Source organism: Amblyraja radiata, chromosome 32 (genome assembly GCF_010909765.2).
Source record: "Amblyraja radiata isolate CabotCenter1 chromosome 32, sAmbRad1.1.pri, whole genome shotgun sequence".
NCBI classification, from domain to species: domain Eukaryota; kingdom Metazoa; phylum Chordata; class Chondrichthyes; order Rajiformes; family Rajidae; genus Amblyraja; species Amblyraja radiata.
The window spans coordinates 1,488,729-1,504,936 of record NC_045987.1 but is presented as its reverse complement, the minus strand read 5'-3'; the positions used below and the strand labels follow the sequence as shown (position 1 = coordinate 1,504,936).

At 39.1% G+C, this 16,208-nt stretch overlaps 1 protein-coding gene across 5 annotated transcripts; it reads right to left on the bottom strand.

The window, feature by feature from the left end:
* Positions 1-235: 235 nt before the first annotated feature.
* Positions 236-16,208, bottom strand: dph7 (diphthamide biosynthesis 7). Of its 5 annotated transcripts, none has more exons than XM_033049309.1 (10): positions 16,153-16,208; positions 12,315-12,508; positions 11,733-11,872; positions 8,415-8,502; positions 6,888-6,982; positions 5,929-6,092; positions 5,250-5,322; positions 4,237-4,302; positions 3,669-3,841; positions 236-2,440 (listed from the first exon to the last, which is right to left on the bottom strand). In XM_033049309.1, exons 2-10 carry the CDS (start codon positions 12,453-12,455, stop codon positions 1,968-1,970), a joined length of 1,413 nt encoding a protein of 470 aa, XP_032905200.1. In that variant the 5' UTR covers positions 12,456-12,508; positions 16,153-16,208; the 3' UTR covers positions 236-1,967. The 5 variants fall into 5 exon arrangements, with proteins under 5 accessions (XP_032905200.1, XP_032905203.1, XP_032905204.1 ...); XM_033049312.1 differs by having other exon boundaries at positions 6,888-6,979; XM_033049313.1 differs by lacking the exon at positions 16,153-16,208 and adding an exon at positions 15,941-16,139 and having other exon boundaries at positions 6,888-6,979.

Here is a 16,208-nt window from a genome sequence, read left to right as displayed (position 1 = left end):
GTCTATTGTCTATTTATCGGTGGTTCAGTGTGACTGGGTGTCCTGTGGGAGGGTGTGTTCAGTACAGAGGTGGGGAGGATATGGAGGAGGCAGTGGGGATGGGGTCTTAACCTAGAGGTTTCTTCACATGGTTAGAAAAATGTTGTAGCCACTCAGGTTTTGATTATGAACACAAGTGTAAATTATATTTTATACTTATGGTCAGGTCAAAAACGAGTCTTGATTTACCATTAGCAGTGACAGTAATTTTTTAATTCAAATACAAAAGGAGGAAAATGTGTCTTTTGCTGCTTTATGTCACTTTAAATAAAGATATATATTGTGTTGCCAAAATGACATTTGCTATTACCCTGTTTGAATTCAACCAAAATATTGAGATCACTTCCATTAGCTGAAGGGTTTTTTTAAGATGACTTCAAAGAATATAATTTAAACAAACATTAAATTCCACCATTAAACTAAGAGCATAATATAAATGGAATATTTAATCAGAGAAATTAAAATGTTTATCTTAATTTCCCCCACCCTCCCCCATTATAAGCGCATACATTTTCATTGGAGAAAGCGATAGATGTGTTTAACCTCTTTTCTCCCTATTGAATGTTACTGAAACATTCATCTCAGATGTCAGTACAAGGAGGAAAGTGAAAGATAGAAACATTAAAACATGTAGAACAGCATTATTACAAACAGCTTTCTGTACCCCATGAAATACCCAGTGTAAGATTTTTGCAAGAATATTCAAGAACAAACAAAATACTGAATTGATCAAACAAATAACTCTTTAATTACATTCTGGAATGTCTATAAGACATGTCTGTATATATTTAAAATTTGACTTACACATCAGTGGAAGACAGTTGCAAAAAAGATTGATAAAAAATGTTTAATTGTTTAAATCCATACATTAAATCCATCGGTAAAAAATAAATTTAGTCTTGCTCAACTACTATGGATTTCCTTGAAATCCAAAAGCAGCTCTTAGCAAAAACTCCTGAGATCCAAAGCACCAGTTAATTAGAGGTCCACAGGACCAAAACACTTTGCTGTGAGGAGCTTCAATTGTACAGTTTCTCATGTCACCAGAAATGTGAATTGTAATAATTTACCAATCACAGAACATGGTCAGCGAAAAGCAGAAAGCATCGGTTTATAAAGATCATTGGCAGAAGATCTAAATTAACCTTTGACACCAGGCCCCTGGAATTATTTTTAAATCCTGGGTGGCATAATCTGATTTAAATGACTTGTACAAATCCCTCAATTCTTCTGTAGGTCTAGTATTGGGATTAAAGAAGAGGTGTTTCAGACTAAATGAGCCACGCATTACAGGAAATCTCCAGTGTACAAAAGGATTCTGTTCCTGAGAACTGTTTGTTATGTGAACTGTTTGTAAGTCAGAGATAATACAGAAACATCTGTGACGGGAGATCCGGAAGAGCGACAGCTGACTCACTGAATAAACAAGTCTCCAACGCTAGCCTCAATCTAGCATCCATTATTGCAGCTAGTGAAAGACAACAACGGAATGACCCTATTCCCACCTGGCATGATACTGCAGCCAACAAATTCTTCCTTGCACATCCCACTAGTCTCCACACACTTGTCTGTGTGTATGGGGCATCCAGTCGCATGTTTGTAACCCAGGGAGGACGTGTACCATTAATACTATATTTCTCATTGTATCTTTATTTCCAACCATATTTTAGTATTTTACTATTATTTAACAGTGTGATCAATTACATCACAAAGCTACCAACTTCTCTCCCACTTTCCCCTTCACCTGAAGCATTTATGCAGCCGAGAACACCAAAATCTTGGCGCTATTTTAAGAATAATGAACTGTTATAAATTTCATGCCCAACTTTTCTACAGGATACTGAAAATTAAAATGATCAAACTATACTCTTCCCTCATTCAATCTGGCCTCACCAGTACTTTATAATAGTATACACTGTTTGGAAAAATTAAGTGGAAGATACAGTGTTGTTTCTTTCCCACTTCCAAACATGCAAGACATGGTCATAGAAGGAACACGTTGCCAACAAATCACCTTTCTTTTTAGTCCAATCAATCCCGGCCTTGAAGTTCTGCTGGTCTTTCATGGCAAGGTCCGTACTTGGACATTGAGAGGCACCACTGGCCTGCAAACTGCTTGAAGACCTAGAGCCATAATCATCTGCCTCATCTTCTACCACCATATCAAATAAACCTGTGGGAGATTCATACTGGATCTTTAGATGCTGGAACTTGACTGCTGCTTCCTTTGTTCCTTGTTCAGGATCCTTTTTCCTCTGAGTTTCTGCTAATAACGAAGGTACAGACCAAGGCCCTGAGGTGGGTTGAGCATCGATTGATAACCTTGACCAGTCTGCCCCATATGCCAGTGAATTGTGTAATATGTATGAATAAAGAATCCGGCATCCTTCTTGACCTGCAGCTGAAGAAAACAGAAACTATTTGAATTAAAATAAACACGTACTATGAAATAATACATATCATTGAAAAACAGTTAATACACAACTATGCTATTGGCTATACAATCCCGTTCAAAGGGTCTTGACAAACAAACGCATGGTTACCGAATTATTTGCAGTTTACGGTTAAACCCAATCATATCCAGGCCTCTTAATATTAATTTTATACGACGCTGCCTTTCATTCTATTATTTTGAGTTCCGTGGTAAAAAAGCTGTCATTTTGTGTAAACAGATACCAATTACTCTTAAATTCAATCTCAGCCACAATATTCACCAGCTGTAATACCTTATCTATTAAGAATCTTACAACTTACTAATGACTTAGTTATGTGACCAACGAGTGATTCAGACAAAACAGACACAAAATGCTCAGCGAGCCAGAGAGAAGGAATAGGTGACGTGGCGGGTCGAGACCCTTCTTCAGACTGAAGAAGGGACTCGACCCAAAACATCATCCATTCCTTCTCCAGAGATGCTGCCTGTCCCGCAGAGTTACTCCAGCTTCTTGTGTCTATCTTCTCTTTAAATTTAAAGTAGTACTTCCTCACAAATTCAAACTACAGAAACAAAGAGGTTAAAATTCTCCAAATTACAAGAAAATATTTTCCAACTCTTTTGGTGTCATCCATTTCAGGATCTGCCCTCCAGAAAACTGCCCTGCTAATGAAGTTTGCATGCAGGCAACAGAACATAATCGAGAGTCTCACAAATCATTTCCAAGTAGACTTAGACTTCTGATCAATAAGAAGACCTGACTGACAAAATTAATTAAAACATTTTCTGTTATTGTATTAAATTAATAATTCTTTAAATGCCCAGTAAACCATAATCCAAAATCATACCCCTAAATTGATCCTGCACACATCTGATGTCAAGGAAATCAGCATTTTATAACAGTATTTTTACCAAACGCTGACATTTTCCTCTATCTTGTCCAGGGGCATTGAAGCTAAATTTATCACTTCAATTTCTGTCTCTGCTGAGATCAGATAGTTCACCAAGAATTAAACTCATGATATTTCTGATCTGTAAGCAATTAATCACAGCACCAAACAATTAATTTATTACAAATAAGCTGTCTAGGCTGACGATGCACCAAAGAACATGGAACACAACCATTTCTATTTTAGCAAATAGACGTTAGCATTTATAATGCATCTTTTCAGGTTGACAACTGTTAAAGACTCACCGAGTGCACCCTCACAGTCCAGGATGTGGTATCCATTGTGCATGCATGCTGCAAGCAGCAGACCTTCCTGACTTGGATGCCACTTCACCCTCCATACACCTCCCTGGACGTGGGTATCTGCCAACGGCCGCTTCATCTGCCGGGAATCCCAGATAAGAACATGTTCGTCATAACTGAAAAGAAAAATAGAATCAATAAAATTGATCGTTATAAACAGAAACAAGTCCGTTCACATATTGAATTAGTTACATTCATGGGTAAAGTACACAATACTTAAAAAAAAAATTAAATGCAATTTTTCATCTCAATTTCCCCTTTAGCCATTGAACTCAAATTTCACTGTACCTTAATTGGTACATGTGACAATTAAATTGAATCTGGAAACTTGAACTAGCTTTCTCAAAAAATCACCAGGAAGCATAACTTTAGTAAAGATGGAGAACTGTCAAGGCCAATTAGGATAGATTTGAGTAAAACATTAATTTTAGTTAATTAATGTGCAGATCAACAAAATTCCCCGAAGAACAAAAAGCAAAGTTCCTCTTGTTTTAGTAAGTACAAATCGCACCTTCCAGTAGCCAGTATGTGTTGTTTATGTGGATTGCTTTGGATACTGCACACACCCATCGAGTGCCTGAAAAAAAAAATATTTGTTTGAGAATTAAAGGGCAACCTGAGATTTTAATTTCCCTTTAAAACTTCAGTACTGTGAAGAGCAACAAAATCTGCCAGGTTCAGTAGCTGATTCATAACACATTAGTTATGTCATCCAACATTATGGTAGAAGTGGTATTATTGAAGTGAAAAGACTAGGACTAAACAGATAAAGTATCCATCAATCTCTGTTCAAAGTCTCTATGTAGATTACAGATATCAGGCTCCACACAGCGACAGATCACACACCAAGATTATGTATAATGCTGAATTAAATCAGAACACTGCTGTGATGCAACCAAAAAAAGTTATTGCTTTTTCCCTCAAGCCTCTACACATTATTCTGCAAAATGTTTCAACACGGACTTTCGTCCTTTCTCAGGACAAAAGCAAAAATGAGAATTTACAAAATGTAGAAAAATGACTTGCTAAAATTGCTCTGGATTGACCAGGAAAAGCAAGAGGATTGGCAGCCCTACTGCTCTAACTTCCAATCTATCAATCAGAAGCAGGTGACACAGTACCTGTTGATATTGTCCTTTCACCTGTGGGTCCTTTATTGGCATCCTGCCTCACTGATGGGGTAAAGCTTTTGTAATTAAGCTGTTATGCAAATCGAGTTTGAGATTGTCTGTCCCTGTCTTTGGGTGAAGTGTTTTAGTGCAAAGAGCTGTGGACACGGTCAGACTAATGGATGAGGATCTTTCTCAGGAACCTGAAATTCAAGCTGTGCCTGAAACCTGGAATTATTTAAAACAAATTACATGTGTTCAATTCTCCAGGTAAAATACAACTCACCTAAAAGCTTAAAGCTTCACCAGGATATACAAAGTGAAGGATATACAAATTTAAAATCAAGCACCCATTCAGCTCCTTATATACAGAGTTGTATTAGAGGAGTTGCACTTTCAAACATTGTGCACATACCCGGTGCTGATGAAGACTGGCTTATTAGTCCCTGTCCGCATGTCCCAACCTTTCAACTTACTGTCATCACCTCCTGGAGAAGGACAGAAAGAGAAATAAAATTAAACTAGCACACTTCTAAGCAGCTCACAAATACATTCTCATTGAAATATAAACTCTTTGTGGGCTTTTTGTGGACCAGTATCTGGAGTTCCTTATCTCATTACCCTCAAAATATACTTGCCTCTCCATCTTTGGGCCAAGAAACCAAGTGTTAAGCTAGGGAAAAGGTAAAATTTGACTGCTACACTGTTGTGAACATGCAGGTACACATCTGGTGAGGTCAGGACTGTGTTCTGTTATGATGCTTTTCATAAAGTGCATAAACTGCTAATATTTCTATCGTGGATTACACATGAAGCCTCTGTTAGTCAGTTAATATATTTCTGCAAGAATCAATCCTTGTAGAAAAGAGATAAATGGTAGCGGTGGGGGGAATTTGGGAATGGATGGTCGGGGAAAAAACATTTGAAAAAATTAACTGCACTTCCTAGGATCAATTCTACAATTCGACCACCACTTAGTCTAGTTTAAATGATAAAGTTTACTAGTGTTGGTAAAGGAATAGTTCAGGCATAGATAAAAATGAGCATGTTTGGGGCTGACTTTCACTCAACTGCTCCGAACATGACCAAGCTACCTGAATAAATAACATCTGTATTCCAGTAATTGAAAGCTGCAATCCAAGCTTCAAAGTCATGTGCCTTCCACTGGGAGACCACGGCCATTGTTGATCTACTGCTGTCCAAAGATACCAGGTTCAAACATCCCTTTGAGTCACTGCTAATGATCTTGACAGGTTCACTGTGAACACAAAAATGGAAAAGGTCATAATAATAATAATAAACTTTATTTCGGACTCAAGGTCCAGACAAGGGACATTACATTAAAATATATTGCATATAAAAGCACCATAAAACACATATAAAATCTTAGTATATCACTTATAAAAGCATCATAAATTATATATTAAAAAAATACATTATTTAAAATCCAGAATAAAAATGATCAGTGTTCTATAACGGGACAGCAATACCAGTGTCTCCACAACTGGGATTGGTGGCGTGTAGTGCTAAACCTTATGTTTGACAAGGCCACAATAATTACATTTTTAGAGTCATTTATCCTGCAAATGAATTTATACAAATGGTTTCTTAGGATAGCTTCTAAAGCACTGACTCCTGCAGCCACAAACATGTTACTAGCACTACACCATCTAGGTTTCCTTAGCAGTGTTCGCATGCCATCATTATATGACACCTTTAGTCTTAGCTTGTCTTTCCATAGTTCGACCACAGGTGCGCAGTATAGAGTGGTGTGCAATATGCTCTAAACAGCGACATCTTCACCACATCTGTACACGCACCAAACTTGCGTAAGATTAACCACACAACATTCTACATTTCAGGATAAATTTGACTTTAAAAGTAGAACATAAACTTTACAAAGAGGACATTTTACTAACATTGATTAAGTTACTCAGAGAGCTTACACATTTAAAAATGAAGGAAATAATCAATAAATTACTCAAGAAAACATAGTTTGAAATTCCCTTTGAAAAAAAAAAAAAAAAGAGAATGAGCAGAAATAAAAACTTACTGCCATTTTCCTGTTGACCAGTCCAGGGATAGAGCCAGGCTTTCGGGCCCTAACTTAACACTGCACATGGGCTCCAATGAGCAGCTGTTTTTCTGCTGAAAGAAAAGATTTCATTGAGCCACAGAAAACTCTCCATTTTAATGTCCACATTTCAATTTGTCTTTATCACCATTTTTTACCTTTCCACATGTATACAGAGTTTCACGCATATTAATTTTAAGGAGGCTTGAAACTGATTTATGTTTGCAAGGAGCTTTATTGACAGGTCCATTCTTGTTTCCTCCATCCATCTAATAGGTGCATTAAAAAGAGAGTAAAAACAAATACTGGACCAATTACCCCACCCTAATCCATGGTAGCGAGGGTAAATGACATTTAGATGCAGAGTCTTTGGAAGGAGTGGGTGTAGGGAAGCAATTTCCAATAAAAGATGAAGCAACATCTTTAAGTAGCATTGATTTTATTCCTGCAGCCCATGAAAGACAACATTTGATATTTTAGATTTCATTTTACAAAACCAAGATAGTTTTAACGTTAGCCTAAAGCAAGTAATAAAATTACCAACGGCTCCTTTGAAAGACTAGCCACACAAAGCCAATACTGATCTGTGTAGTTTGTAGTGCTTTATTTTAATTAACCCAAAAAACATTCTTCAAACTCACACATTCAAAATATAGGAAAATTATTTCTAAATATCCATACAAATAATTACATTGAAAGACAAAGACATCTCCATGATGAATCGTAAACCAAAAGCATACCTTCATGCTTAATAAAACATAATTAATGCAAACTACATTATTTGTGGTTAGCCATCAGAACCAGTTCCTATTCTAACCCAGTCAAGAATTCTCTCCACATTATTTCCACAAATAAATATCCATCTCACAAAGTAGCAGAGATTGGGCCAGCAGCTCAGACATATGAATAGATATAATTACAGTTTTTAAAATATATTTGGATATGTAAGTGGATAGGGGAGGTTTAGAGGGAAATTGGCCAAATGCAGGCAAATGGGACTGGTACAGTATGTCAACTTGGTCAGCATAGACAAGGCCTAAAGGACTGTTCCGTGCTATATAGCTCTATGACTGGATGACTCCAGCATTTTGTGTCTACCTTTGACTCTATCCCCTAATCCATTCCGTTACATAGATTATGAATATCTGGACTCTGACAACATTCCAAGTATTACAGCTTTCCAACCCCAAAATTGCCTTTTTTTAAATTTTCTATCTGTTAACTAATCATCAAAGCACACCAGCATAATAACCTTAAAGATAGGTATACTAACCTTGTTTAACAACCTCGTGTGTCAACTTATCGGAAATCTTTTGAAAATCCCAAACTACCACGTTAACTAGTTCACCCGTAACCAGTTAGTTACAGCTTCTATTAAAATTTGCAAGAAATTTGGCAAACACTACTTCCTTTTGTAAATCTCTTTTAACTATTATTTTCCATGTTCCTGATTCCCATTTCCTTCAAAGATTTCAGCATTTTCTCCACTAAAAATAGTACACATGCCTTATTTTGTGTTAGATTATACAGTTCCAGGCTTCCTTCAGCATTCGCTACACCAAGTACAGGATACCCAGCCATGGGCACATGACACCTGCAATCAAGATAGCTTTAGATTATTATTCCAATTTTCAGAAGAAAACAACTCATTACATAGTGAAGTCATGCAAAATTTCAGTTAACCAAAAATACAGACAAGAATCAAGCTGTATCAAATCATGAGAATACTTCCCATGTCTAATGTGTCGATTATGGTCATTTCAGGTTAGATCTCCAGTCTGCAGTGAATTACTATCATTTAGGATGAAAGTAGAAATGCAACCACAGTTTCCATTAATGTGTCAGATGTTCTAATTAGTTTGTTCACTGTTCCTGTTCTGACAGCTACTAACTTACAAATTTCAGATCTACACAAGATAATCCATCATGTTTAATGTCACCAGTCTCCCCTGTAGGCAGATTGTTATTATTGTATAGAAGTCATTCAATAACAGGTTAAATAACGCGTCATGTTAAATGAGTTGAATTCTCATTATTTCTCAAGTTGAATGCTCTTGTTCCTAAAACAAGTTCCACATTTTTCATTAAATTAGAATGACAAAAAAAGCTTTCAACTTGCAATAATATGCAAGTAAAAATGAAGCAGCATCCAACAGGGAAACAATCAACCCATACCAGCTCTGCAAAGAACAAAGCTCTGTAGTTCTGCCACATTGAGTGTAATACATAAAAAAGCCATGCAGTTCTGTCATATGACGGTGGACAATTAAGCAGGTAACAGGAGGAGGTGGTTCTAAGAACATAAGTATCCTGTAAAATGAGACTTGAAGGTACATGGTTACGGTGAAATCAAACCATGAATCAATGAGCAAGGCCCCGTTATGGACAAGGCTGAAACACTTGTGGTCACTTTCACCCAAATGCCAAATGATTTATCCAAGTTTGAGTCCTCCCAAAATAACCACCATCACAGAAGTCACTTCCAGACAAGTTGGTTCTTGATAACACATGAAGCAAAAGACTCAGAACACAAAGGTAGCAAAGGCTATTGGGCCATACAATATCTCAACACACACCAGAGCCGTCTATGCTTCCAGCCAAGCTGCTCCAGATCAATCAAAACACTGGCATCTGCCCAACTATGTGGAAAATTGCCCAGGGGTGTTGTGTTCACGAGAAGCAGGGAAACTACAAACTTCACAATTAACATTCTGTCATCAGCAAAGTGATACAAGATGTCAAGCAGCACTTACTCACCAAAACTCTGCTCACTGATTACCAGTCTAGGTTTCACCATACCATACACCTTCAGGCCCACTACAGCCTCGGTGTAAACATTGATCAAAAGACTACCGTAATTGTTGTGAGGTGTGCATTTTGAGAAGTAAAACCAAGGCAGGACCTTTACAGTGAATGGCAGTGTGCTGGGGACTATTATAGGGCAAAGGGACCTAGGAATGCAGGTACACAATACCCTGAAAGTGGTTTCGCAGAGAGATCGGGTGGTTAAGGCAGCTTTCAGTAGATTGGCCTTCATTATTCAAGGTATTGATTACAGACAATGGGATGAGATGTTACCGTTGTACATGACATTAGTAAGGCCACATTTGGAGTATATTGTTCAGTTTTGATCAGCCTGCTATAGGAAGGGTGTTGGAAAGCTGGAATTATTGCAGAGAAGATATACGAGAATATTGCCAGGTATGCTGAGCTATAGGAAAAGGTTGGACAGGCTAGGACTTTATTCCTTGGAGTGCAGGAAGCTAAGGGATGATCATATTGAGGTGTATAAAATCATGATGAGAATAGATAGAATTAATGCAGAGTCTTTTACCTAGAGTGGGCGGCCCGGTGCGGGGCGGAGACGGCGTTCTGGTGGCGGCAACCTGAATCCGGGGCTCGGCCGCGGGCCAGTGGATGACAATGTCGGGAGCTCGCGGGTCACAGGTTGATGCCTGTTTTCCGGAGCACCCGTTACAACAGGAGGGCGCTGGACTGGAGTGCGGCAGCTTCGACCACCCCCGGGCCGCGGAGCTTGAACCGCGGGACTGACTTACCATCGCCCGGTGGGGTATCGCCTCGGCGCAGAGGGAGAAGAGGAGGGAAGAGACAGTAACTCTAAGACTTTTGCCTCCATCACAGTGAGGAGGCGTTTAGTGAACTCACTGTGGTGGATGTTAATTTGTGTTTATTGTGTGTTGTTATTATTACATGTATGGCTGCAGGCAACAGCATTTCGTTCAGACCGAAAGGTCTGAATGACAAATAAAGGATTAAAAAAAAACAACCAGAGGACCTAGGTTGAAGGTGAGAGAGGAAAGATTTAATAGGAACCTAAGGGGCAACTTTTGCCACAGATGGTGGTGGGTGTATGGAATGAGCTGCCAAAGGTAGTAATTGAGGCAGGTATTATAAAAATGTTAAAATCCATTTGGACAGGTACACGGATAGGACAGATTTAGAGGGATATGGGCCAAACAAAAGCATGTGGGACTTACAGTGATGGGGCATCTTGGTAGGCATTGACAAGTTTGTCTAAAGACCCTGATTCCATGCTGTATGACTCCATGACATAAACTAGCTGTGCTGCCAGCCCCCCTCTCCCCCCTCCCCCGCATCACATCCCTCCCAGAAAAAGTACCTCATCAGGTTAGTCAAATAGTCAACTTTGTCAAGCTCTGAATATTAGGGATTGGACATGCAAATTAGTTGCCAGTACATTAAAACAATACATAGAACATGTCAGTCTTTTCTACAAGGGTAGATTTTCATGACTGAACGTGGAAGGAGTTATGTTTTCTTGTACATTAAAATGCTTGAAACTAAAGTACAATTAATTACCAAGGCAAAAATGGATGACCTTTATATCTATAAGCAGTGAAATCATCTTACAAGTCTAGAAGGAATTGGTGAAATAATATGTGTACCATTTGGTCTCCTATTAAGGAATTAACTTACATTTGAAGTAGTTCACATATGCTTCACTTGATTCCTGGAGTAAAGGGAAAGATTGACCAGGTTGGGCCTATACACATTGAAGTTTAGAGTAAATAGATGGAATTCTTCTCCCAGAGTTATGAATCTTTGCAATTCTCTACTTTGAAAGTTGAATGACTGTATATATCCAAAGCTGATTATCGAACTACTGGGGAGTCACGGTTTATGGGCAACAGATGGGGAGAGTGGAATCAAGGCCAATATCAGATCAGCCATGATCTTACTCAATGGTGGACTAGCCTTTAGGTATAATCACGTCCTGCTCCTATTTTGTGTGTTCATAAAAGCCCTATGTGATACTTTATATCCAACCTCATTAACGCTTACCATTTGAGATCTAATATTGCAGGCATTTCAATCCTCTGTACCTCTGTTAAAGGAGAATAAAGCTGTTTCTGTTGAAAGCAGTATAGGTAAAGCCGCCCCTGCCGGAGTTGAGGCTTATTAATTTCCGAGTCTCCTGACCCCTGGAAAATCAAAGTTATAAATAGTCAGTTAAAAATTATATTGTCATTACTAGACATCTAAATTTAAGAGATCTCTCTTTGAAAGGCTGTTTTGAGGGAATTCTTTGAACCATGAAATGAATCAGTTATATCTGGCCATGCTCTCCATTTCTATAGATTCATTGTGTCAAAGATCAATGGGCAACAATGAAACCATGCTTTTCTACTGTATTCACAGGCCAATACCGAGGGTAATTGCAGTGACCCCACTCCTGCCCAGCCAATATTAGCACAGGCTTCAATTGAATCACTAACATTCCAAAAATATTATTATCAATGTTACTCCTGTTTGATTCATTAGAAAACTTAATTACAGTCTTCAAATTAGGAAATATTCTTAATAATAACTAAAGTGAGATTTAATTGCAAAAAACAATTTCCCTTCCTGTAAACAGCGTTGTACCTTCTCTTCAGGATTCTTTAATTGATAAGTACCACAGGTTAGTACATGATGCCACTTGTCAATCGGGCACCACTCCACAGCATCTGCACTGTACTCTGTATCCACTACCTGGAGGGTTCGAGCTGTACGTCGAGCTTCCATGTCAATAACTCATCGCAGGGCCTGATTTAATTGTCTAAAAATAAATGCTGCATCTGAAAAGAAAAAACTTGCAGTTATTTTTCTATCAAAACTGTCCACAACAAAAATAGAAAAGTTATACATAATTATTAGTACTCCCATTTGTGAATAACAAGTACGACAAAAGGCTATGTATGTCCATCAAAAACCTGGATAAAACACACACTTTGGGTTGTGACATATTGCAGTATTTACAGCATAAAACAAGGCTGTTCAGCTCGCCGGATCCATGCTCCACACAAGCCTCATCCTTTATGCAAACTATAATACTAACCTATTTTCTTCTCCTACCTTCGTGTCAAACATTCATACATGGGTTAAACAAGATAGTTGAATGTTAAAGCAAAGTGGTCCAAACTTCGCCACATAGACTGCAGGCTGTCCAACCTGAAAATGGCAGCCTCATATACTCTAGTATTATTGGTGAATAAATGCTAATCCCAGAAGAAAGATAGAATTGTGTACAAGCTGATGTAAATGCAGAAAGTTTCAATCTTCCTGATGGCCCCAAAATTTCTCATTGTGCACCCAAGTAGCACAAGGCAAAAAGTTTAAAATCTCTTGGCATAGGTACAAACACACATTTAAAGAATTTCTTTTTCCCTGTTGTACTAACCTAGAAACTGAATCTACACTCAGTAAATATAAATTTATCTTCAGACACTTTTCTATTTAAAGTTAAGAGAAAAAGAAACATTTGCTTTTCAACACCGCAGTCAGTTAACCAAAGCACTATTGAACCAAAACATGAGCTCCTGACTATTCTGTTCTGACAATGTGCTTCTCCCCCTCCCTTCATACAGCAAGTCATATTCCACCTAATATTGTTATTTGATCTCCAAACCTGCATTTTGCACTAGAAATCTTTTGTGAGTCACTGGAACATTTAGGGCCATAGTTCCAAGTAAACTAAATTGATTTTCAGTATAATTCTCCTGATATTAGCTAAACCAGTACAAAATGAAAAGGAACAAATACCGTACAATTAATTCCCCGCCTTTCACATTAGTTTAAATACAAATCCCACTGGAAGGTTCCATTCACGTCTCGTTGCATCCCCAAATCAAATGAATCACTACAGATTATTCAATAGCGTTTCCACACATTCTAGCCTCCAGAGTAATGAAGCACCAATTTACAGTTTATACGATTACACCCATAATGTTACTGAACCGTCCTCTCACCAACTCAAGAGCGGCCCTCACCTCCCAGCTATATCATTGGAAACCTTTGAACTCTATTTAATCAGACCTTATCTTGCAGTAAATGTTAGAGCCTATATACACTTGATTGTGATCATGTATGGTCGTTTCTTTGACCGGATAGGACACAAACCAAAGCTTTTCACAGTACCTTGCTACACGTGACAATAATAAACTGAACTAAGAGTATGAACTGAAAGAAAACATGAAATCCTTACTTGCAGCAGCATAACACAGTAAAGGGATGTGGGTCAATGCAGGCAAATGGGACCGGCATCGTGTCAGCACAAATAAATTGGGGCGAAGGGCCCATTTCTGTGATGTGTAACTACGACTCTATAGCCGGGGCATAGACACAAAAATCTGGTATAACTCAGCGGGTCAGACAGCATCTCTGGAGAAAAGGAATAGGTGATGTTTCGGCTCGAGACCCTTCTTCAGAGAGCCAGGGGAGAGGGAAATGAGAAACGTAGACGGTGTAATAGAGAGATTAATAGAAGAAATGAATGAAAGATATGCAAAAAAGTGACGGCGATCAAGGAAAGGTGGAGCCCACAATAGTCCATTGTTGGCTGCGGGGAAGGTGATGACGAGTGGATACAGACTGTGAAACTAAACAGGACGACAGTGAAACTAGGAGACAGACACACAATATGCTGGAGTAACTCAGCGGGACAGGCAGCATCACTGGAGAGAAAAACGAGAATTGAATTACATAGAAAATAGGTGCAGGAGGAGGCCATTCGGCCCTTCGAGCCAGCACCGCCATTCATTGTGATCATGGCTGATCGTCCCCAATCAATAACCCGTGCCTGCCTTCTCCCCATATCCCTTGACTCCACTAGCCCCTAGAGCTCTATCTAACTCTCTCTTAAATCCATCCAGTGACTTGGCCTCCACTGCCCTCTATGGCAGGGAATTCCATAATTTCACAACTCTCTGGGTGAAAAAGTTTTTTCTCACCTCAGTCTTAAATGACCTCCCCTTTATTCTAAGACTGTGGCCCCTGGTTCTGGACTCGCCCAACATTGGGAACATTTTTCCTGCATCGAGCTTGTCTAGTCCTTTTATAATTTTATATGTTTCTATAAAATCCCCCTCATCCTTCCAATTGAATTTTATTAGCCAATACATTACACATACAAGGAATTTGCCCTGGTGCTTTGCTCGCAGGGATAACGACACGATATACACAACACAGCACACAATTAAAAATAAAACATGTGAAGAAATTTAAACATGTGAAGAATAACATACAATGCCAGAGTTTATAATCTATACTCCCAAGCCTTTCCTGACGTCCACTGAGCGAGGGCTGTATATGTATATATGTATGTAGTTTGTTTGTTTATACTATTCTTATAACAAATGTAAAACACCCTGGCCAACGAGAGCTGTTTTTTTTAATGTGCTATATAAATAAATGTGACTTGACTTACTATACTTTATACTTTATTGAACATTGTTAAAAAATACAAACACAAATATATGTGTGTGAATGTGTGTGAGTGATTGGTGGTGGTCGGAGGGGCCGTAGGCGCAGATTGGCAGCCACGCTTCCGTCAGTCTGCCCCAGGGCAGCTGTGGCTACAGAAGTAGCTTACCACCACCGAGTGTGGCTGAGGAGTGAATGAATAATGCGATGTAAAGCGCCTTGAGTATTAGAAAGGCGCTATATAAATCCCATCCATTATTATTATTATTAAATAAACTTGTAAGCAATAAAAAAAGAAAATAAAACACAAAGGAAAACAAACAAATAAGTAACTCAAATAATACAAATAATATCGTTCATGTTCAAAAGGGGTAAGAAGAAGTTCGAAAACCTTTCTGGTCCTACCCCCTCTTATTTTCTATACATTTTCATGGAAAAACAAAATAATGGGAACAAATGGACCCAAAATCTGTTGGAACAGTCCACAAACAAGAAATAACCAAACAGAAAAGAAAATCACTGGTCCAGCTCATAACCATTCAATCTTTTGTTTCTGAAGAGTGTTTTTAGTTTGAATAGAGTCTTACATTTGTTCAGCTCATCATGGTAGTTATTCCAGAGACTAACACCCAATGGACTTGACTTGAGAGCTAAAGGAGGCGACAGACGTTTGGCTGTTGACTGGTACAACGTCTATCACTAAAGGTTTCCTGCCTCCGTCAGACAGACACAATAAGCTGGAGTAACTCAGCGGGACGGGCAGCATCTATGGAGACAAGGAACGGGTCGAGACCCTTCTTCAGACTCACCAGCTTTTTGTGTCTATCTTCGGTCTAAACCAACATCTGCAATTCCTTCTCACACACTCAGCCCTCCGTCGTTTCGGATCTATGGTTGCCCGTGCCCGGTCCCTCTCCCGCCGTTCGGCCCCGCGGGCGGGAGCGCGCCCCACCTATCCCACCCCGCGCGCGTCCCCGAGGGCGGCCGTTGCCCCTCCCCCGCGCGCCCAACGGTCACTCACCCCATTCCCGCCAGCCTGCTAGTCCCCTCACTCCGCGCATGCTCGCGACTCGCCCC

Bases quoted from the DNA above. Each gene is read 5' to 3' on its own strand.
- dph7 (XM_033049309.1), bottom strand. From the start codon at position 12,455: ATGGAAGCTCGACGTACAGCTCGAACCCTCCAGGTAGTGGATACAGAG. The intron at 8,503-11,732 runs GTAAGCGTTAAT...TCTTGATTGCAG, and splicing joins GCAATATTAGATCTCAAATG to GTGTCATGTGCCCATGGCTG. The intron at 4,303-5,249 runs GTATGTGCACAA...TTTTTTTTTCAG, and splicing joins CCAGTCTTCATCAGCACCGG to GCACTCGATGGGTGTGTGCA.